The sequence below is a fragment of the Neofelis nebulosa genome, chromosome 18 (genome assembly GCF_028018385.1).
Source record: "Neofelis nebulosa isolate mNeoNeb1 chromosome 18, mNeoNeb1.pri, whole genome shotgun sequence".
Taxonomy (NCBI): domain Eukaryota; kingdom Metazoa; phylum Chordata; class Mammalia; order Carnivora; family Felidae; genus Neofelis; species Neofelis nebulosa.
The window spans coordinates 29983449-30007773 of NC_080799.1; the positions used below are offsets into that span (position 1 = coordinate 29983449).

Here is a 24325-nt window from a genome sequence, read left to right on the forward strand (position 1 = left end):
TAGGTTTGGAGTGACAACATCAATATAATGGAAACTACTGTACAGATGTAATGTCAGGACGCAGCTTACCACCTCAAACTTTGTATTTTGGACTGTTAATGTCCTTCCACCCTACCCCCAAATCCGTATGCTGGAATCCTACCCCCAAAGATGGTACTGGTGGGAACACTGAGGTGTGAAATCATGAGGTGGAGCCCTCACAAATGGGATCAGTGCCCTTATACGAGAGGCCCCAGAGAAAACTCTCACTCTTTCCACATGTGAGCACACAGTGAGAAGATGGCGGTCTATGAGCCAAGAAGTCTTCGCCAGACACTGATCTGCTGGTAGCTTGGTCTTGGGCTTCCCTGAGCGACCAATGTTTGTCAACGAAGTCACTCAGCCCATGGGATTTTTGTTTCAGCAGGCTGAACTTTGGTCTGCACTGAAGATGCACTGTCACCAAGTGACAGGGCTGCCTTTGGGTAAAGCCTCAGAGTCCAAATGGCCAATTGATCGTCCACAGGTGAGTTATCCATAGAGATTTAACACTATTTATGACAACACTGTGTTTTTGTAATAGAATTTGTTATTACAGCAGTTAAGTTTGAGGACTGAAGGAGCCACTAATTTGATAATATGTAATGTATACAGAGTAAGATTTAAAGAAATATGAATGCCCAGAAACAATACTTTATTCATTAATGCTTAATTGTTATCAATGACAGCTTAATCTAACCTTGATTTTGCCATGTGGTTTATGCAGAATGCCTTTTCAATTCACTGATTATCAACACACTGTGAAAGTCCACTGGGGTCATAGAAATGACTTCTCAGTCCAATGTGCTACTCATGTCACCGGACTCCTGTCTTTGGGGCTAATGCACAGTCAACACACCTTCCTACCATCTCTGCAATGGCTCACAGGAGGTTGTGAAGAGGTCTCTGAGGATATTAGGTTTGGATTTCCCGAAGCAGAAAAGATTAACTAACTGTCATCTTCATTGTGGTTGTTTTCTACATAAACTTATCTAATGTTCAATCTGTAACAACTGGTCTCCAGCAACCACATACACCCAGGGTTAGAAATAATACTTTGTATTAGGGTTTAGAGGAACTAACCCACTTCAGGGAAGCTCAAGGGTGGAAAGAGCACTTGAAGTCAGATCAGGCCACTTATTAGCTGGACGGTCCTGGGCAAGTCATGTCACACTTCTGAGCCACAGTATCCTCATCTGTAAAATGAACATAAACCACCGAGCAAATACTACATACTGAATAAGACTAGATTGCTTTGCAGGAATTTTCAGTTCTCATCAGGCCCCAAACTATCTTCCTAACTTGATCTCTTACCCATTCCTTCCAGATGCATTGTTTCCAGCCTGTAGGCCTTTGCACCTGGCTGCTGTCTCAGCCTAGAATGCCCTCTACCTCATTTCAGCATATAAAGATCCTCCTTTCCCTCCAGGCAACTCAATGCCACCTGTTTTAAAAAGCTTTTTTATTTTTTTTTAATTTTTTGCTCTTTTAAGCCAAAGGGTCAGCTTTCTCTCCCTTAAAATTCTATCGCACGTTTTATGAAATCTTGCACAACATTTATCACAAGCTGCCTTGTTTAACTGTAAACAGATTCACTCTCCCCTATTAGCACACAGTCTCAAAGTGCATTCCTTTTCTGGCACAATGCTTGGCACAGTGGCTTGTGTGTAAAAAATGGCCAAGAAATGCTGGCAGGAGCAAGAAAATCGTTGATATTTACTAATATAAAGAGCTAAGTGAACTTACGGGGAGACTCTTGCCCTGCTCCTTTTCTGTGGGTTGCATTATGGGTTGCCCTCCATCCCAGGCCCTTATATTCTGTAAGGTGGATGGACCATGTGAACGTGGATGACGAGTTTCATGCCACGTGCCCACGTGAACTGTTCTGGCAAAAATAACCTGCTTTGTCCATGATCACCAGAGGGTTTGTGAGAACAGTCACATCAAACACATTCTTCAGAGGATGGCCTGTCAACAGAACTAGTAAATGTGACCTTAAGCATAAACCCCAGTGACCTGGTAAGTGGATAGAGGATACTTTCCTCCATCACAAGCCATCCATCATTCTCCAGGAGGATAAAAAATGCTTTCTCTCCTCTACCCTGCTGTCCAGGCCACCTCCATTAGCCGTGATGGTTCACAGTGGTCAGTGGGCCTCCTAGTAGCAGGCCACAGCCTCTCCTCTGCTTTTTTGGGTTCCTCACGGATCAAAACAGCAAAATAGCTTCATTCAACAGGTCTATACAGCTTGGCATATGTTTGAGCCTAACTTGTTTTCTTTCACCTAAAACTATGAAAAGAAGTTATGTAAAACCTACTAGAAGGCTCTGATGGGACTCTCTTCTGAACAGCAGGGTTACTTAGTAGTTATGTCCATACCATGAAAATCTTGGGTACCATTTTACATGTATTGATATTATTAAGAATTATCAACCATTATTATCGTAGGATTGCCACTCCTTCATTCAGCACCTCTTGAGCACCCGTGTGGTAGGCAACGTGCCAGGAGCCAGGGACGCAACGTCCAACAAGACACGTCAGATTTCATGGAGCGGATACTCTTGCAAGGGAGAAAAGTGGACATTTACTTATTAACTTGCTAAATAAAACAGCAGTAAGTCCAGTGAGGGAAAAGTGCCAAGATAACACATCTAGAATAACCTGATCTCACTCTTAGTTTGTTTAGGGGTGGAGAGGCCAAGGCTGGTTTTCCCTAAGAACTGGCTTGTGAGTAAGCTCTGAAGGATAAAGATGCAAAAAATAAATAAAAATGTACAATTTAAAAGGAGGGGGAGACAATTCTATAGGAGTGGAAAGCATTATTATTAATAAAAGAACAAAACTATTTTGCTTGTTTTCTCTACTGTTTTGTCTTTGGAGGAACTGCATACCCGTTTTGATTTTTTCCCCCAGGGTAATTCAGCAGGTTAATCTTCAAAGAATGATCATCTTTCCTGTGGATTTCACAAGGTTTTGCCTCGGACAAGTTTGCTTTCAGAAGCCTGAAACCACAGAGCTGGCATTGTATGGAGAACTCCACAGCATACTTTTGTCTTTTGAGAGACAATTCTATGAGGTTAATGTTTACTGAGCAGCTACTGTGTGCCAGTGAGTCAAGTTCTCTGAGTACGTTTTCTCATTTAATCTGTGACAGGTACCATAGCCATCACCTCCACCTGACAGATGAGGAAACTGAGGCACAAAAAGGCCAATTTGGCCAAGGGCACCCTGCTGGTGAGTGGCAGAGTCCAGATTGGGAGACCAGCAGTGAGGGACTCATCTTGACATCCTGCTGCTGGCCAAATACACCACAGGCTTCCCCACCTCCCATGCCTTTGCTCAAGCCCTTTGCCCCACCTGGAACGCCAACTGTTCCTTCTCTCCTCCCCATCTCCGCCTGATAAGTTCTCCTTCTAAGCCCCATCTGAAACATGACTTCCATTGTAAAACCACCCTCCTTTCTCAGATTAGAAACTGTAAAGATAAAGGTACCAAGACAAAAATAAAGGGCAAAAAAATTTGTTCCTGCTGTGGCCTGGTAATAATCTTCTGGGAAGAACCACTCACAAACAAGAGCAAGCACTTATCTAATGAAGTGGCTGAAAGCAAAGATAAACAGGCATCTCCAGGTGAGGGGCACAAGCCCCATTTCTCCTCACTACTGGGACAATGGGTGGCTTTGAAACAAATCCCCCCACATCGCACTCTATGTACTACCTCAGTACGTCCATAGGACCAGAACTGGGCCTCCCCTGTAAAAAGCCTCCATCAGTATCCCACACAGCACTGGCTGAGAGTTCAATGGGAGTTTAACGTCAGGCTGGACCCAGTCCTGGCAAAGCCACCGTCCGATAAACAAGATACATACCACTGAAGCTGGATCAAGGGAGGCCAGAAAGTGGACTGGGGGGAGAGAATTGTTTTCTAACCAGCTGAGAGGGAGGGTGTTTAAGGTGGGGGTGGGGGGGGTGGCGAACAACAGTGGCCCATTTCCACAAGCTTCATTTAATTTATATTTAGCCTTCCCATGCTCAGTAATTGAATGTATTATTTATTTTGGCCACAACCGCTGCATGTGGCTTTCAGAACAACAATCATAGGCTTTTAAGGTTTAGTGCCATAGCATTTAGAGACTAGAGTAAAAATCATCAGATAAATTATTAAACATGAAGTGGACGCCACATTCCTGCTCCTCCTGCAGTGGCTTGAAGTGTGGGATGAGGCAGATGAGGAGGTCCAGAACTCTAACACCGAGGGCACTAATCACCCGCACAGCGGGTACCAGGCTGTTCCGATGCTGCTTATCTCCTGGTGTGGACCGAGGTCGTTACAGGGCAGCACAGGAAAGCAAAAGCCACCCAGGGCTCTTGAAGAACAGTTCTTAGAGCAGCAAATCTTTGATGATAGGGGAGACTTTATTTGGCTTAAGAATTTTTGCCTTAAAAAAAAAAAATTGCATGAAGCCCCATATGGAGTCCAGTCATCATAAGCTTGCCTGGAATCTACAATATTTTAGATCATGGTCTTAGTTTGTAAGTTGGGAGGAGAAAGATCGAGGCTTCTAGAGCCCCCACTTACAGTTCTCTGCTCTGGTACCTGCAGTTCACAATCTGTTCCCAATGTTTCAAGTTAGGCCAAACTCGAGCGTTCCTACATTAACTGTACTGTTCCTGAACTTTTTAAGAGGGAGCCAGTTTATAGTAAGATGTTAAGTTTCATACATCAACCTAAGCACCTAAGCTAATTAATCCACTCTACTCTTCATTTTGCATGGCATCAGGTTTTTGGTGGTGCCTGTTCATTTTTGTTTTAACTTGTTTCTTGCTAACCCATCATCCTTACCAAAGCAGGCACTAGGAGAAGTGTTTACCCACACACGACAAGGGCAGGTGGGGAGACTGGATGTCCAGACAATAAGCAACATATGCAATAAGAAAACACAGATCAACAGCATAATGACGATCACGAGGATGGTACAGAGCATGAGAGACTAGGAAGCTGCATTCAGCCAGACCGGTGTTTTGTTTTGTTTAATTTACGTCCAACTTAGTTAGCATATAGTGCAATGATTTCAGGAGCAGAATCCAGTGATTCAGCCCCTACATATAACACCCAGTGCTCATCCCAACAAGTGTTCTCCCCGATGCCCCTTGCCCATTTAGCCCAACCCCCCAACCACAACCCCTCCAGCAACCCTCAGTTTGTTCTCTATATTTAAGAGTCTCTTGGGGCACCTGGGTGTCTCAGTCGGTTAAGCGGCCGACTTCAGCTCAGGTCATGATCTCGTGGTCCGTGAGTTCGAGCCCCGCGTTGGGCTCTGTGCTGACAGCTCGGAGCCTGGAGCCTGTTTCGGATTCTGTGTCTCCCTCTCTCTGACCCTCCCCCGTTCATGCTCTGTCTCTCTCTGTCTCAAAAATAAATAAACGTTAAAAAAAAAAAAAAAGAGTCTCTTATATTTTGTCTCCCTCCCTGTTTTTATATTATTTTTGCTTCCCTTCCCTTATGTTTATCTGTTTTGTAGAGAGAATCTTAAGCAGACGTCACACCCAGCACAAGGGGCTTGGTCCCACCACTGAGATCATGACCTGAGCCAAAACCAAGAGTCAGACACTCAACCAACTGAGGCACCCAGGAGCCCCTGGGGGAAGATCATTTTAGAAAGAGGGAACAGCAAGTACAAAAACTCTGAACTGGAATACAGCTTAGCATGTTCAAAGAACAGAAGAAGGCCACTGTGGCTTAAGTGTGATGGAAGACGAGGACAAAAGGCAGGCAGGCACCAGAACACACGAGAACTCACAGGCAGGGTGTTGGATGCAATTCCAAATGTGGTGGGAGGCTACTGGAGTCCTCAGGAGTCAGAAGCAAAACTAAGCGGAGTTTGAAAAGGCTCATGGGTAGCGATCATGTTTGGAGACCTCAGTGCCCAGAACTGCCCCAGGTGAATGAAGATACAGATCAACATACCAGAACTGCCATGCTGAGGACGACTCTCCAACCCACCCAGGGAGCCCATCCAAACCAAAGGCACCACGTGGTCGATCACGAAACTTGGCTTTATCCTGTGAGGTCAGGTGGGAGATGGGAGTGGAGGGCAGACCATGACTGAAAACATCAACCCACCGGTGTCAAAGAAGCCCTCAAGTTAGTCACTGAGGCTTCCCAATTGTGGGCACTGCAAATGCTCTGTCAGCAGTGAGAGGCACGGCCTTGAGTCGGACAGATGAGGGGCTGAGTGCTGGCCATGGAGCCCTGGGGGCTCACTTGGGAAAGCAGGCACCAGCCCCAGGCCTGCCTCATGTGGCCGTTGGGAGGTTGAAATGAGTGTGCCAAGAGCTTGCCACATAAAAATGCTCCATAAATGGAGCTCTTATACTCTTTGTGTTTTGGCCTGATGGATGGATACCTCCTGTCCCAGGGGGTGACAAGCGCCTCCTGTAGCAAATATGTGCGACCTCCAACACTCCGCCTGAGGGCTTTCTTTTGGGTCAAGTGGATAACAGGGCAGGGTGCAGCTGATGACCCAGAAGCAGCCCTCAGTCAATGGCAGAATAAAGAGTAAATAACCCAATTCTCCTGGCAAGGCAGTGCCGAGGCCGTTCGACACCCGTCCTAGAGGTCCCCAGGGGGAACGTACCTCAGCTGCCCAAAGCAGTAACCTGCCCAGAAGCATACCTCTTGTTGGCTTCCTTCCCTTCCTTGTCATAGTGCCCCCATCACTCTACGGATACTCTCGGGGATCGCCTCCCAAATAAACCAGTTGGCTCCTATACCTATTACAGGAATGGGTCTTGAGCACAATTTTTATCACTAAAAGTAACCTGTGGAGAGTATTCTTTCTATACTTATTAGATTCTATGTGTAGGTCTCTGGGGTTTCAAACAAACAAACATCAACAAAAAATAAACAGGAATCTACTGTGAGGAAGTAGTTCTAACTTGTAACATTCTCTACGCACACTTATCCTGAGCTGCCTGACCTGGCCTGTGTGAGACAGATTTCAGAAGGTCCTTACAGGCAAATAGCTTCCCTCTGTAATCTGTCTGATTCTATAAAGGTGTGTATGTCCAATGTGCTTCCTGCTAAAGAAACAGAGGTAAAACTCATCAGGTATTGATCAGTTATTTTTTTCTTTCCTTAAAAGAATCTCTCTCTCTTTACACACACACACAAACACACGCACGCACGCGCACACACACACAGAGCTGAGCCAGCTTTCCTAAGCAGCCAGGAAATGCTCAGAGGTGAGAATGATGGGCTTACCTTGGGAAAGGCACTGGTTGGCCAAGGCAACCTGACCAGAATGCAGGTAGAGGTTGAGGCGCGTGAAGATGCCCACCAGGGAGGGAATGGTAATGAAGCAGTAGGCAACACAGGCCTAGAAGGAGGGGAAGAAACACCGCAGGTTACATCAGCAGTACCATCACGGCAGACTGGTCCTCCTGTTCTCATCTGTCACGTATTTTCAAACAAAAACACTTAATTAGTCTCCTCATTCTGAGCCCCAACTTTCCCCTCTTGAGTCTGCGACATACACTCCAGATGTGTCTGTGGGAGGAGGGGGAGGGGCAAGTGAGGAGAGTAAGGGTGTAAGAAAAATAAATCCTCATCCATCATCGAAGGAAATAGATAACACCTGACGTTGAATAAGAAGCAGAATCTGAAACCAATTACTTAAAAATATGGAGGTAATTACAAGAAGAAATTGCTCAAAGAGGGTTTGAGGTGGTTGTCTCTGAGGAAAGAGGTATGAGGTCAGGGTGGGATGGTATACTTTTTTTCTTGCTGCCTTCTTTTTGGTCCAACTCCATTTTTTTAAAAACACAGATATGTATTACTTTGATAAAAATTTTGAGTGGCACACTCAAGAAGGTGGATTTTTTTTTCACAGTTGAGAACTTTTCAAGGGGGAAGAAGGTAGTAGATCTTCCAGTTACAGGCATAAGCAGGAGGTAATTCGGCTGGCACAAAACTGCAATCCATCGTTCAACCACTCCTCCATAACACATATCCAAGGTGAGACATCTTTGATCATTTCTTTTGAAAATAGTAAGAAAATTGGTTAGGTAGATACTCAAGGAAAAGTTAATCTGGAAAATCAATACTGAACCACCCTTAGGACACACTTGTCTTCTGGGAAGAGCAATTTAGAAACTTACAAATCAAACAACTCATTAGGGTTCAAAGTCTGAGTCTTCTCTCTAGAACATACCCGCACAAATGCAGCCGTCTTTCTGGAATGATTTCCTTTCATTACTTTTCTTGTTTCCATTGCCAACCGGTTTACACTCTGGGTTTATTAATTAAAAAACAAAACAAAACAAAACAGAAATGGTTATGAAATGATAGCTGGCTCAGATTCATGTCTCCCATAGAGATCTGGATATTAACTGCATACAAGTCAGTAAGAACATGCTATCTGGGGCCCAGACTGGCTAATGCTGAACCCTGAAATGCCAGAGGGGCCATCAGGCCTGATTCCCCCTCGGCTTAAGCAAACATCTCCAAAACGGTAAGAACAAAAGGCACTCCTGCCTATTAGTCGGCACTGGGAATGACCATTTTCTGGTTTAATGAATAGCCAGGGTTCACTTCATTTCCAGAAATCCCACACACGAAGCTTGAGATCTTAGAGATCCTAAAAGAAATCTCCAAATCTGCAAGCAAACACACAAGTCAGCGATGCAACAGTAACATGAACCATAAGAACGGAAGTAATAGCTCCCACATTGAACTCAGAGGACACAGGTGCTGGGTGCTGTTCTAAGAGCCGTACCCTCATTAGGTCACTTAACCCCCCAACCCTACAAGGTGAGCACTATTACCTCCCACTGAATTCCAGATGAGGTCTCTACCTTTAGAACTTAAGTTCACATACCCTGATAACCAGCAACCAAATAAAAAGGTTGCTCTCCTTGAGTTTATGTGAAGCAATTAAAGAGCCTTGAGGAATCTTTCCACAAATTGAGAAGTTCGGTCCTATGGTTCCCAAACTGTGTGGTGTGACATCCTCGAGGGCTGTAGCAAACTCACGGGGGTAGTGCGATTACTTTAGGGCAACAGAGCAATGTTCAATTTTTGAACACTGTGTCAAGAACGGGTATGAGGTGGCCCACAGATTCAACACTGGACTGCACTGTTGCTTATAGCAACATTCTATCTTTGTGAAACGGGTTTTCAGCAGCTGCTCTGATCAAAAGCAAGTAGTGTGCAAAAATCAATGTGGAAAAAAATATCCATGTGGAACAAGAAAGAAGGGTAGTGATGCCAACCCGATTCTAAGGTTTGAGAAGCTGTGCAGTGCCCAGTAGACACACACGCTTAAGTAATTGTGATTATTTAAGAATAAAGATATGTTATTTCTCTTTCAATTTACATATGGTGTTATTTCAAAGAGCTATCCAATTGTTAGGGTATAAATACTCAAACTGTTTGAGTCTAACTGTCTAATAAACAGAACCATTATTTCTTTCTTTTGGCCTGGGGGCCCCATGAAAAGCTACCATGATCTGACAATGTTGGGACTCTGGTTAAGCTACAAGGACCACAGGTTAGTTATTTCTATAAGTAACTAATCAGGTAACTCACTTTGCCACTGGCATATGGGATGAGAATATGCTAATTTCAGAGCAAAAGAGGTCAGTAAAAACCATCCAAAGACTTAAGCAAAATTGCAGACTGGATTAATCTTTGAAAAACCACCTTTTACACTCTAAAGAACAGGAGTGTTATGGGGCCACAAGAATCCCAGGTTAAACTCCAGGCCTGGCATATAAACAATAAATATTGATTGAGAAAACGAATACATGAAAATCCTTACGTGAATCAACTGCACAAGAACAGGTTCCAGGTTGCAAAACATTGACCTAGCCTCAACGTAAAAACTTAGTTGCTGTTCAAAATCACGGCCAAAGGACACCTAGAAGCAAGGAAAACGATGCTGAGAGTGTTATCTCTAGGCAACTGTAAGCACATAGCATGGAAAAGAGTTTACCTGAGGGGCGCCTGGGTGGCTCAGTCTGTTAAGCATTTGACTGCAGCTCAGGTCATGATCTTGCCGTTCTTGAGTTCAAGCCCAGCATTAGGCTCAGAGCCTGGAGCCTGCTTCAGATTCTGTGTCTATCTCTCTCTCCTCCCCTCCCCTGCTCACGCTCTGTCTCTCTCAAAAATAAATGTTAAAAAAAATGTTTTTAATAATAATAAAAAAAAGAGTTTTCCCTGAGCGTTGTGTGGGAGGGAAAGTGCTGAGATGAGAAGTCATCAAAATTCCCGCCAACAGCAATGAATAGGTGGAAACGTCAGGGGTACACAAACACACTCGAGCACACTGGAATCTACTCCAATTAGACTTCACATTACTTTGCCCAGTGTGTAACTGAAATATTACCATTACCACCTCATCTTTATGACATGAGCACTGGACTAGAAAATAAAAAGACCAAAGGGTTCAGAGCAGAATCTCAGAGTGTAAATAGAGTTTCCCAGGCTAGATGGAAACCACTGGAAAGGAAATAATGGAATTGTGTTTGTTGGCTATGGCCTTTTCACGGAACATCAATTTGGTTATTGAGCACCATTTGTCAGAGGGTTTTCCCTAATAAGAGCCACACCTTTCTGCCTCCTGATGGGGAATCCAACCTCAGCAACTTACTGGTGGCTGTTGGAGCCATAGATGGAAGTTTCTCCATCAATAAAAATCCCCTTTCCCCCCATTTCTTCCAATTTATGAACAGCTGGTTAGTAGGATAAACTTTACTGTTACAGCAATCATTTTTGTCCAGAGGGGGTTTAACATTGCTATTTCCATTATAGCTATCAGGTTTCACATCTTATTTCCTCATATTCTCCACTATAACTTGGTGGCTTTCAGACAAAGCCATAAAAGGCTAAAATGCCACCTGATCAGCGTATAAGTCAAGGGCAAGGAGAGTCACCTGGTAAAAGGTGCATTTCCTAACATGGGAATTGGAAGGCTGATTCTGATTTTGCATCGAAATGGATTTTACCTACAGAGTCAGTTGAACAATTAGCACTGACCCTCTTGTTGAACCAGTCGCATGTTCAAGGTTATTTTCACAGGGATCTGGCGATTTTCATCTTGGCCAGCCTTTGTCTTGACATTCGTATGAGAAGAGGATACTGGCAGCAGTTGGTATTTTAGCTCTGTGCACCCAGGATTAAAGCAAAGGTGGTTCTGGCTAGGGTGGTGTGGTGGGTCATTCCCAAAGAAGGCTGAACAATTGCTCCCACACGGCTTGTGGTGTTGCAGGGTCCCTGTGGACTCTTCCCTCCCCTCCAAGGCGATAACCCTGTGACCCCTCTGACCAAGAGAACAAAGCAGGAGGCAGCACTGGTCACGGTGCAATTTCTTAACTTTGGTCTTAAAAGGCCTGCGGCTTCCCTCTGTGCCTGCACCACGTAAGAGAGCTCAGCAGAGACAGCTGGACAATGGCAGAAGAGCAGAGAGTAAGAGGCCACACGGATGAGAAATGAGGCCCCAACGGCAAGACCCTATACAAGTAAGCAAGGCCATGTGGATCCTCCGTGGCCCCCATCCTGCTACACAGAGCAGCCTGGCCACACATTCAACCCACAGGATCGTTACAAATGAATAAAACACCAATATTTAAAGCTGCTAAGTTTTGGGGTGAGTTGTTACGCACCAACAGGTTAACTAAAACAATGGGAGAGCAGGTGCTTGGCATTGTGTCCACACCCATCCCCCGCCCAAACCATTTTTTACCATCACCTGATGAGCAGCACATCGGGGGCTTCAGGGAGCCCCTTGTCCCCACTCCCGGTCCACGTGATTTGGGCTGCCCAGGCGTATGCATGTCTCCCGGGCCTGGCCAGTCCGTGTGCTCATTCCCCCTCACCGCAGCAATTCGTGCAGGGATGAGCCAGTGACCCAAATCAATCTAGAGACTCAGTCCCAGGACTTCTGCTGGAACCCTTCCTGCTGGGCTGCAGCGCTGGAAGGAATGGAAACCTAGAGCCCCTGAGGGGAGTGAGGCTGCCTGGGAGGACATCCCGAGAGCAGATCCACGGGCCAAAGACACACAGACGGCAGGTCCTGACGACACCACAGAGACACCCGTGTCCAGCTGCTCCATTCCTGGACTTCGTGTCACATGAGCCAATAAGTCCCCCACTCCACCCTCCCCTTTATTTTTTCCTTAAGCCAGTTTGTCTTGGCTCTCTTTGCCCCCAGGGGAGTGCTGGCTAATGTAAGATGTTTTCTAATTTCATCTTATCTTAATAAAAATGAAAAGCACCAGGGAACATAATGTTAACTGCTTTCCCCGGAGTAAGAGTAAACAATTACATCACATTCCAAGCGCACTGCAACTTTTTCCCCAAGACTTACCATTTTTATAAATCCATTAATCAAATATGCCAGCATTCTTTTCTCATCCTCAAGAGTGAGTGCACTAAAATCAATAATTGTACATAATTAACATCAAGGTAATAAATGCAAGTTTCTAAAGGATACAGAAGAAGCAAACAATTTAACAGGTAAGAACATTGTGCATTTTTTAGATTTAAAAAACTCCCAACAGGCTGTGTTTCTTTTGGTGAAAATATATAATCTAAATGAACATAATTTAAATGTGTGTTTCTCATCTGTCTCAAAGACGGTGTTTCCAAGAAAGGTTCACTGTCTTTCCCTTGGAATTTGGACAGCAAGGTCCAACTTCAAATTTTATATTTCAGAGGAGTTTAGTTCAACAGTTCGTCGTAAAAACTTTCAAACATGCAGCAAAGTCAAAAAGACATTTACAGCAAACATCCATACATCCAGCACCCAGATCCCACAATTATCATTTTACAGTATCTGCTCTATCACATAACTATCCCCTTCCCTCTCCATCCATCAATCCAGCTCACTCTGGGGAGCATCTTAAAGTACATTACAGACGGCAACTACCTCTATTTAATAGCAATATTAATACTAATATAAATAAGAAAATGCCATGTCTTTAGTTTTCATTACACGTGTGAAGGCCTGTTAACAGTTCCGCAAGTTTATTTTTAAAGAAAACTTAAGAGCCTACAGCAAACAGGAGCCAAGTTTTTTGTGTATTGGTTCGTTCTAGGGGAAAGTACTGGCAAAGACTGCTTACCACCCGCTAACAAAGCAATGTCCCTTTCATTCTTTGAGATTCCCATTTCCCAGCCTCCTTTGTAGCTGGGTGTGACCATATGACAGTTCTGGCCAATGGGATGGAAGCACAAGTGGTGGTGAGCCTTCCAAGTTTCCTCCCAGAAAGAAAACTACTGTCCATCAATGCCCATGGGCTATACATGGTGGAGGTAAGCCAGCTGCCCCCGGGAAGACAAGGACAACATCCCCGAGGGATAGCAGAGCAATGAGACAGCAGGGACCTGGCTGGTGCTCTAAAGCAGACCTACCTACCCCAACCTTCTGGTCTCACACCTTTAGCAAGAGAGAAATAAACTTGCCATGTTACTGAAGCTAAAACCCAGGATCCTACCAATAAGAGTGCCTTTCTGGATATGTTTTGTGCCTTTATTTCTATTTTTGCTCAACTAAAAAGTTCATTGGTTCCATTTATTATGAAAAGTCTTGATATTTTTACTTTTATAACTCTTCCTGAGGTTGCAAACACAAAGCCATGAAAACCAAGATTCCAAAATTCAGAAGAAAAAAAAAGAAATACAATTCATCTTGTTGATGGTTAAGTTCCAAAACCATTTTCTCAATTCTTAGAACATTTTCCACTGAATCAAGCTGCTGTGCTTTAAAAATTCTTTGGGGACTAAAATTTAAGCCACAAATAAGCAGGAACTGCTTCAAACACAACCAAGTGGAAACACGTAAGGAAAAAAACAACTAGAAAGCAAAGGAGTCATAATTTGGCCTTTGACCCAAAAGGTAAGGCCAATGGATGGACAGGAGTGGGCCTCAAGTCTGCCAAACAACTAGAGCCCTTCATGTAAGGAATATATGCCATTTCATTTGAATTTCAAATAGCTGGCTAATAATGAGAGAAATCTGAAGCTTAGGTTACTGGATGAGTGAACTCATTACTCCCCTATCTGCTGCTCTCAAGTCTCCAGGAGACATGGAGTTTGAGTTCACTTGGATGAAACCAGTCTTTTTCTCTCAACAGAAATCCCTTTGTAAAAACATCTGCCATCTCATGTTTGCAGGAAGGTTACCCTCACTCTCTCTTCTCCTGGGCTGGAATGTCCTCATTAGCAAGAATTTTAATAGACACCACAAAATGATATTATTCACAGTGGCAGCTTAAAGCAATAATTCCCCAATGTACTATTTACGTGGTATTAAGACCCAATCCATGTTATGTTTCAGCCTTTAGCGTGGCTTACTTCACAGAGTCATGCATGGTCTTGCAAACGTGCAAAAGGGCGTTCAGAATGACGGGGTCCTTTGTGGGCTCCTGCTGATGCCTACAAGACATTTAAAGACAATGGTAAAAGCAATGTTCACCCACAGCAATGAAAATATGGATGAGTTTCTCATCTGCACATATCTGAGAAACAGCAAATTACCCAGCTGGACTGAACATGTAATGGGCAATATTCTGTTTTTCTCTTAACTCTTCTTTTAATAACAAGCTTGCTTTTCTACACATATTCTAACTTCTCCTAAAATTATGGTAAATCCTACAAAACTGCTGCAATTCCTAAGCCAGGCAAAGGGCAAACCTGTTTGTTTTTTTACTACATTTCTTGAACCCTCTAAAGCAGTCTACAACCTGTCTATAACTGTGTTGAGTGCCAGGCAAAATTATTAATTTGGCTTTTCAAATAATATAGAAGGACAAGGTCTTATAACAAGTCCTTATGTGGGGAAAGTAGGTATATTTGTTCCAAGCATATGGAATTAATCTTTTAGGAAGACAACATAAGGAAAGCTTAAAACATACATTATTCAAGCAACATCTAACTCCGTCTTCCAAACTGAGGTTCTTTAGGTACCATCTTAATACATTTTATCTTGCCATATCTATATATTAATCTTTAGAGCAACTTTAACTTTTTAAATTTGACCTTGTCCTAACAGAATACATGAAAACACCAATTAAACTAATTATATTATCTAATATACCTTAAATTAAATATACAATCTTTATGTATTTTTTTAAGTTTATTTTGAGAGAGAAAGGGAGAGGGGGAGAGGGGGAGAGGGGGAGAGGGAGAGAGGGAGAGAGGGAGAGAATGAGCAGGGGAGGGGCAGAGAGAGGGAGAGAGGGAGAAAATCCCAAGCACTGTCAGTGTGGCGCCTGAAGAGGGGCTCAAACTCACGAACTCCAAGATTATGACCTGAGTTCAAGTCAAGAGTCGGATGCTTAACCAAAACTGAGCCACCCAGGTACCCCTACATTTACAACTTTTAAAATCAAAACCAAAATCTCTCCTCCATGTGCCACCTAAAATTATTTTATGTTTCACCAGCAATATGGCAGTTTGGGGAAACACAGATTTAGTCAACAAAAGGAAAGCAACTAAATAGGAAAACTGATAACAAATCTAAACATTGAAGATGGAAAGCTCTCTAGTCCTGAGACCTTGACGAGTATGACTTTATTTTTATCTTTTAAAATGTTACTCCGGGGGCGCCTGGGTGGCTCAGTCGGTTAAGCGGCCAACTTTGGCTCAGGTCACGATCTCACGGTCCGTGAGTTCGAGCCCCGCGTCAGGCTCTGTGCTGACAGCTCAGAGCCTGGAGCCTATTTCAGATTCTGTGTCTCCCTCTCTCTCTGCCCCTCCCCTGTTCATGCTCTGTCTCTCTTTGTCTCAAAAATAAATAAACGTTAAAAAAAAATAAATAAATAAAAATAAATAAATAAATAAATAAATAAAATGTTACTCCGTAAGGAGTTCATTAACAGAATGCTCCTTCCAAATGCATATCAGAGTACAACGTAGGTGATGGCCGGGGTCCAGCTAATACTTATTACTCTGTCTTCTTAAGCACTAATTACAAACTTCTATCATGACTGTTCCTTTTATGTGGTTGTCCCTTCAATGTTATTTTGGACGTTAAATACATCCATATCATTAGGCTTCAAAAGTACACAAACCAATTTCTTATCAACAGGTTTCACAAGGTCATCGGGAATCCCAGCTCCCGGTTTTGCCGTGTTACACTTACTTGATAAAAACTTCCATGATGCATTTGCAAACCTCCACCCGCACACTCTCTTTTTGGAACATGTCCAGAAATGGCAAAAATTTTTCCTAAAAATAAAAAAAAAGCACTCTACATGCAATTTACGCAAGTTACTGGAAGGAATTTGCGGGTCACATTTTCCTCGAAGGTCAAAGCAGAGAAAGAGTTGTTCGTCTCTCTAAGGCAGCTCAGAAGAGGACTCCCCTAAAAGCAGGGAGAGGGCCCAGTACTATTAAAACAACTTACATGTTCCCAGGGGTCAGGGCTGGGACAGTTAACATTTTGGGAACCATCTGGCAATCTTTAGAGGACCATGGACTTTTCCAGAAAACACAAGGTGGGCTTCAGTCTTTTTTACAATTGTACTGACCAGAGAAAGAAGAGTCAGTTGTTCAGAGTGGCCTCCACATCCCGACTGTGCATTTACTAACTGTGCAACCTCACTCACATTACCCCACCTCCTCCAGCATCCGTTTTCCCATCTGTAAAGTGGGAATCCTAAGTGCTCCTACTTCCAGCAGTGCTGTGAAAACGGTATGAGACAATGCATGCCAAGGTCCAGCACGGTGCTTGAAGAATATGGCAAATGTCCAAAAAATAACAAGTTCTATTTTTAATTAAAAAACACACATACTCCTGTGAGTGCACATGAATGGAGCCAGAAGAGGGGGGAGTGGAAGGGAAGCGGATCCCCTAGGTTTGTACTCGTCCAGGGCACCAGAGCCAACTTGAAGGGGCATCATAGGATATTTGAAAGTTTGAAGGAAACAGAAAAATCTCAATTCTGTCAGACACTGAGACAACTATTATTTCAACGCCATTTCATAGTTTCGATGTTAGACTGCACGTGTGACATAAGGTCACCTATGAAAATCAATGTGGAAGAGGAGAGGAGGAAGAGAATGTCCAACCTGACTCCAATGTTTGAGAGGCTGTGTGGTGCTCAAGACAGGCACACATCCCATTAGTGAGTCATGAAAGAAATACAGATGATATTTTTCTTTCAGTCTGTGTACTAATTTTTCAGACGCTGATTAGGTTGTTATGCCATAAATACTGAGGTTGTTTAGACCTAACTACTTTGTAAAAGGAACCATTAAGTATTTCTTTTGGCCTGGGACACCAAGCGAACCTCTGACTCAGAAACAGATTTCCAAAGGTAATTAAGGCACGTTACTTACCACTGAGAAGAGAACGGAGAAATCGTGGAAGTGGGCGATCACTTTCTTAATTATTGACTGAAGCTGCAAAACCACACAGAAAACACATTTTATTTAATAGAACTTGGGTATTTTTAGTTTTCTTTTTAATTTTTAAGTGTTTATTTATTTGTGAGAGAGAGAGAGAGATAGACAGAGTGTGAGCAGGGGAGGGTCAGAGAGAGGGAGACACAGAATCCGAAGCAGGCTCCAGGCTCTGAGCTGTCAGCACACAGCCCGACGTGGGGGCTCGAACTCACAAACCGTGAGATCATGACCTGACCCAAAGTCAGACGCTTAACTGACTGAGCCACCCAGGCGCCCCAGAACTTAGATATTTTTAAAAGGCAACCTTCTTTCATTATTTGAAATTACAAGCACAATAAGGGAAACCTGGATCACTCAGGAAAGGGGGATTATTAGGGTGGGTTAGGCCCTGTATTAGTCTGCAGTCTTGGGGAAGCCACTGCTCAGACTCATCATCGTCTTCTGTAAGATGGAGAGCAAAGCAGTGTCTTGCTCACCGTGAGGATTAGTGGGATAGTTCACGTAAGAGCCTTAGAGCAGTGTCGTGTGTATCCTTGGGAAGCTCTCCATTCAACGCAGCTATGAATATGCAAGGGGTGGGCAAACTTCTTCAAAGGGCCACAGAGTCATCACAACTGCTCAGCTCAGCTATGGAAGCTCAAACACAGCCCCAGAGAACATGTGAACGAATGGGTGTGGCTGGTTCCAATAAAACTTTATTCACAAAAACAACTGATGGGCTACATGTGGCCGATGGGTCAGTTTACAGACCCCTGTTCTAGCCCATCATGACCTTGTATTTACTGACTACTTCTGTGGAGAGGCAATGAACTGAGTTTGCCGGTGGAGTCAAAGGCCACGTCACTCACTACCCTGGGATGGTGCACAGTCCGTAAGATTGGACCCAGATACCCAGGTACCGATGTCCACCAGCCCTCACCCTGAGATGTACCCAGTCCTGCTGACAGGGAGAACCACAGAGGTGCTTTTTCTAAGGAAAATATAAATCCTTGCCCCTGGCTACTGCCAAGAAGAGAGAATTCACTGACAAGTACTTGTGTTTATACTCAAAACACCACTGTTTAAATCATTTGTTTAAATCACTTAAGACAAGGGGCTCACAACTCATATGGGCTGCTGTCCCGAATGCAGGCTGATCCTTGGGGTACCTTTTACACGTTGCTTCTAGATATGACAGAGTTGTACGGTGTAATTATTCCTCTCTCTTAGGAATGGACTATAGTAAAATTATTGTGTTAAAGTCTTCAATTAAATGGGTCCCTAGGATCAAAGTCTTACCAAATGCTGCTCAACAAAAATTCTAATGCAACTCAGTCTTCATCTGCGCCCAAGATCCTGATGACCCACAAGGGATACGAACTTTGCCCTCACATGCTTTATTCACTCAACGATGCTTACCAAGAGCCTGTTGTGCGCAACTATATATTGTTTTCATCACACCTAGAAAAATGTCAGGTAGTCAGTACCTACTCAGTAAATCCTAATGATGAACTATTTTAATCTGCAAATGGTGAAAACATTCTTACCAAAATGTTAGAGAGAATTCTAAACTTCTCACAAGAACATGTAATTAATTTTCTTGTATTAAGTTAAGCTAGAAATTGATCACAGGCAATAAATGCCAGAACATCACATTATTAAATACAAAATCAATTATTAATTAGGTCAAAAGTTACTTTAAATGAAGCTTCGCTGGACTCTGTATTGGAGGGGGGAAAATACCTGATATCAAGGACTTTATGGAGTCCGCTGACAAAACTACAGTATGGACTGTGGAGTAGCCAATAGGAAAATGTAAGTGTCAAATTCCCTGAAGTCGATTCCCAAACTGTCGTTACACGGAGAATGTCCTTCTTCTTAGGAAATACTCACTGAATTCTTCAGAGGCAAAGTCACATGATGTATGCAACATAACCTCAAAGGAGTCGGAAAAAATGTAAACACATATTGATGTACGTGCGTGTGTACACAAGATAATGATAAAGCAAACACGGAAAATGTTCACAGCTGGTGAATCTTAGTAAAGACTAATGGGAGTTCTCTGAGCTATTCTTCCAATTTTCCAAGAAGTTGGACCTTATTTCCAAATAAAAAGTTAGTTTAACTGGAAAACACAGGCCCTTTATTTACTGGTGCCAAGCAAATGTGCCAGAGGATCCCATATGACATCTCACCTAATCCTCACAACCATTCTGAGTGTAGGACTATTATTCCCATTTTATAGGTAAGGAAACTGAGGCACAAGGTTAAGTAACTGAGTAAAGTGAGCATGGCGAGGATACGGCGGAGCTAGGATTCGAACAAAAGATTATCTGACTTTACAGCCTAACCCATGCAACATGCCTATTTGATTCAACAGAATATAATTTCTAACAGTGTGGAAATGAGAGAAGCAAATCCGTTACCTGAGGGTAGGAGTCTTCAAATGCACGATCTGGAGTCATGTGCTTGATGACATCAGCCAAAACGGTATTCACCTCTCGTTTCTAAGAGGGGAAAATAAACCTGTGTTAGACACTGAAAGGCAGTCGCTGTTTTTCTGGTGGCAAGGACAAATGACTTCAGAATATATCACATACCTTCCAGGAAATAGTTTCAAATATTCTGCAGGAAATAGTTTAAGGGGAGAAATTCTACCTATTTCACAGCCCTGAAGGGAACTACTTCTGCACCAGGTCAGGACTAAAACGTTGTTCTCAAAGGTTCTGGGGTGTTACAGCTTTCCCTGGATGCTGGTAAAATCAGCCGTGCCACTTTCTGCCTGCCTGTCCAGGCTGTTCCCCAGGCACTGGCAGGAGCACCGAGGCATTGTGGGAAGTGCACAGAGTCAGCCCCTCCGAGCTGAGCGACCTTGATGCTCACTTCACTCTTGTCATCTCTATCAGGGGTCAGCCAACCACAGCCCAAATTCAGCCCTGTGCCTATTTTTGTACAGCCCACGAACTGAAAATGATTTTTACATTCAAAAGAACATTTCATGACCCAAATTATGGACTCAAATTTCAGTGTGCATAAAGTTTATTGGAACACAGCTGTGTTCACTCTTATTGTCTGTGGCTGCTTTCACATACAATGACAGAGTTGGATACTTGTGACAGAGATTGTATGACTACAAAGCATCAAATATTTACTATCTGCCTCTCCACAGAAAAGGTACACTGACCCGTGGAACAGTGAAGCCTCCTGGCAAGGTCTCTATGAGGCTGCACAGCTCACAGGTAAAGTGCTTGGTATTTGTTACTTAAGGTATTTGTATCACACATATCTGTCATCTAAAGAGCTGCCGTTATATTTACTCTCTCACTTAATGCTCATTCATCTCCTTGGCATGAACGGGATTATCCCCATTTCACAGATGAGGAAGTGGAGGCTCAAACAAGTTAAGTGATTTAGCTTAGTGGTGATTCTGAAACTGGGATTAGAAATATGCCAGGGCAGCTGGAACATCTTGTAACAGAAAGCGAGGAGGGCATCAAAGACTATGGAGAGCATGTCAGAAGGACTCAGGAGCCACTTGATGACACACCCACTGGACAAAGGGGACAAATGAGCATCAGCAAGAATAATGTAACTCAAGTATATTTAAATCCATGAAAGATACCAACAACTACTCACTGGTCACCTTTGGGGATGCTGAGGAATCAAATCCTTATCCTACAACTAGCAGAGGAGAAAAAGCAGCATCAATCCTGCCTTTTTCTGTACAAACTTGCACTTCAGGGTAACCAAATACCTGACATGAGGAGGCTGTCTTTCTACAAGTATCCCAGCTAATAAACAAAGAAAAGCTGCTAATAATTCCAAGGATCACCAATTTGCAGCCCCTAAGAAACTATGAGATGCAACGAGCTTTGGCGGCTGCCCACGATATAGGGAGGCAACCAGCCACCATGAGCCTCCCAGGAGAAGTAGCAAACCAGCACCCGCAGGGCCAAAAAAATCGAATCTGAAGCTGATTAAGTTTCTAGAACTAACTGCCCACTGACAGGAAATAGACAGCAGAAGAACACAGTGGACACCACCACAAGACACAACTAGCCAGACCAGACGGGGAAACTCTACAGGACAAAAGACCCAAATTCTTCCACAAATAAATCACAGACGGAGGATAAAAGGGGAAGGGAAGGAGGAGGGGAAAAGAGAGAGAATTTGTAACTTAAAAGAACTCTTAGGAGTCTACTGCCATGTATGGGCCTTATTTTAATCCTGACTGAACAATTAAAAAAAAATACAAGACAACTGGGGAAATCTGAACATTGAATGATTTTAATTTTTTATTAATTACTAATTTTTTTGTCGGGATAAGATTAAGGGAATCTTATATTTAACACACATGTGCTGAAAACTGACAGATGAAAACACAATGTTTGAGATTTTCTTCAGAATAATCCAGGGGTAAGGTATAAATGATTTGTCACGAGTTGGTCATTTCTGGGTGAGGATTATAAGGGAAATCATATGTTTGAAATTTCCAAAATAAGGATAAAACAAAAATTGGACAAAATAAACAAAGTCAACAGACCAGCCTTATATAATGTTTAAAACGAGGCCAAAACCAATTTATCAAGTTAGAGGGCAGGACGATGGCCCCCAAAGGCTGGGGGCTGTGACTAGGAGCAGAGTCCAGGGAGCTTGGGGCTGATTCCTGACTTCTTGATATGGACCATGATCATGTGGATATACTTTCTGAAGATTCATTTGGTAGCAAACTCACAATACATGCATTTTTCGGCACGAATGCCTGAATTCAGTTTTTAACAGCTGATGAAAATAAGCATTTTGGCAATAGGATGTGAACCCAGTCCTGCCTGCTTCTAAGGTCTGCTCTCTGACACACACAGTATTTCCCAGACTGAGGTTCTGGTCTGGGCACAGGGGAAGAAGTCCCTCTGCTTAGAAAAAAATTACACGTAAGTCAAATATGTTTGAGAAATGCTACTTCCTGGACCCCCAGGAAGAGTCCCAATGCACTTTAGAATGTAAGCATCTAAGGGATCCTATGGGGGAAAAACTGCTTCCCTTGGTAATGGAGCATTTCCCCAATTTGCACGTGAGCATGACACTTTTGTGACAGTACGCATATCAACCCTCCACCACACTATAGTATAAAAGGATGCCATTTTTATAAATTAATGACGATTACCACTGTAAAATGCCTAAATGCCTATTCTAGCCTTATTCATTATTATAAACAGAATAAAAACATAATTCTTCCAAGGGCGCTTGGGTGGCTCCGTTGGTTAAGCATCAGACTCCAGCTCAGGTCATGATCTCACAGTTGGTGAGTTTGAGCCCCACATCGGGCTCTGTGCTGACAGCTCAGAGCCTGGAGCCTGCTTCGGATTCTGTGTCTCCCTCTCTCTCTGCCCCTCCCCCTGCTCACACTCTGCCTCTCTCAAAACATTAAAAGATATCAAAAAAACAAAAAAACCCATAATTCTTCCCAAAACGATCCCACAGCCGCACATACCGTGAAATGCTTGCAGGTGTACTCCACCCATACCTCGGCACAGTTAACGTAGTCCTACAGAGAAAAAGTAAAGATGTGTCTACAACAGGAACACCATGGCTAACCCTAGAGTCAAAGCTCATCACGTGCAGATCCCTTCAAGGGCTCTGATAATCACTAGAGATGACAAGTGATAGGAATTCCAAGATGGGTTGGCGCATCTACAGAAAAGTCTAGCCCACTGATCTATCTTACCCTAAGAAGCAAAAGTTATATAGAAACACAGGAGTTGCTGGAAACTAACTAGACTTCCATTTCTGAATAGCTACTTGGGCCAAAATAGAAATCCGGGAAAAACTGAAGGGCAGCGGAGATCAAAGTCAGGAGTCCTGGCCACACCTCAACAGAGACACTGACCGTGGATCTGGTTGAAGAGCTTTGCTTAAATGTGATTTTTGCAGGTTCTGAGAAAAAAAACAGACATCCTGCCTTTAAAACATAAACTCTGGGGCGCCTGGGTGGCTCAGTCGGTTAAACATCCGACTTCAGCTCAGGTCACGATCTTGCGGTCCATGAGTTCGAGCCCCACGTCGGGCTCTGGGCTGATGGCTCAGAGCCTGGAGCCTGCTTCAGATTCTGTGTCTCCCTCTCTCTCTGCCCCTCCCCTGTTCATGCTCTGTCTCTGTCTCAAAAATAAATAAATGTTAAAAAAAAAAAAAAAAACAACCATAAACTCTTTTTCTGATAGAGAGGTGATGTACAGGTCGTAAAAAGGTTAAGAAAGCACTGAAGATTTTAGGTAGTAAATTCTGTGTTAGATTCAAGTGGGGGTGGGGGACCCACGGAGAGACACTGGGATGGTCATGGAAATGGCAGTTAACAGCTAAAAAGAGCTGCCTTCCCTGGAAAACACTCATGTGAAAAAAAAATGCTCGAGGAAAAATACAGTCTGCAAGTGTATCTCTTCTGCTCTGACACTTTAAGGAGAAGAAAAAAAAGAGAAAATGGGAGGGAAGAAAACACTTATGTCATTCACACAAGAAAAGCCAGGTGAGAAGGTGAACTTAATGAGGCCATGTGAAGTTATAGACTGAAGGAAACCATTAACATGGGCTTTTGATGCAAGGGTGCTTTGAAGCACTCAGGGACAGACCCCACAGGCCCAGAGACTTTGGACTTCCACATCCTAAAGAAGCTTTTTAGTTAGCCACTCGGGTTAAACAGAATTTCAACAGCTGAAGTTTAGTGAGGGTTTTGTTCAACTTAACATAGGTAAGTGATTTTGTAAACAAGCTTCTAATTTTTCTAAGTTATATCAGTATTCTCAACACACTACTGTAAATGCAGTGACTGGTAAGGAGGTTATAACTGAACTCGAATATTTCCTTCTTGGTAAATGACTGTAAATGCTACATACCCACATTCAATTATTTGCTGTGTTTCAGTCTA

General features: G+C 43.3%; 1 protein-coding gene and 1 long non-coding RNA gene across 14 annotated transcripts in view; one reads left to right on the plus strand and one right to left on the minus strand.

The window, feature by feature from the left end:
• LOC131500599 (uncharacterized) overlaps positions 1-3547 on the plus strand; it is a 37496-nt gene extending 33949 nt beyond the window's left edge. The window contains exons 2-3 of one of the 6 annotated variants that reach the window (XR_009256372.1): positions 404-505; positions 746-3547. This is a non-coding gene — a long non-coding RNA (uncharacterized LOC131500599). Of the gene's footprint in view, positions 1-403 lie in introns of all 6 variants that reach the window. The other 5 variants (XR_009256374.1, XR_009256375.1, XR_009256376.1 and 2 more) reach the window with 5 other exon arrangements.
• VPS35L (VPS35 endosomal protein sorting factor like) overlaps positions 1-24325 on the minus strand; it is a 115953-nt gene that overhangs the window by 26328 nt on the left and 65300 nt on the right. For 7 of the 8 annotated variants that reach the window (XR_009256369.1, XM_058709819.1, XM_058709818.1 and 4 more), the window contains 9 exons: positions 22898-22951; positions 19833-19913; positions 17362-17424; positions 16163-16248; positions 14374-14454; positions 12386-12449; positions 9839-9937; positions 8231-8308; positions 7282-7396 (listed from right to left, as the gene is read on the minus strand). Coding sequence is in view for 7 of the 8 variants with exons in the window: in XM_058709819.1 (XP_058565802.1) it covers positions 7282-7396; positions 8231-8308; positions 9839-9937; positions 12386-12449; positions 14374-14454; positions 16163-16248; positions 17362-17424; positions 19833-19913; positions 22898-22951 (721 nt within the window). In the remaining variant the exon portion in view is untranslated. The remainder of the gene's footprint in view (positions 1-7281; positions 7397-8230; positions 8309-9838; positions 9938-12385; positions 12450-14373; positions 14455-16162; positions 16249-17361; positions 17425-19832; positions 19914-22897; positions 22952-24325) is intronic. The other variant, XM_058709817.1, reaches the window with a different exon arrangement.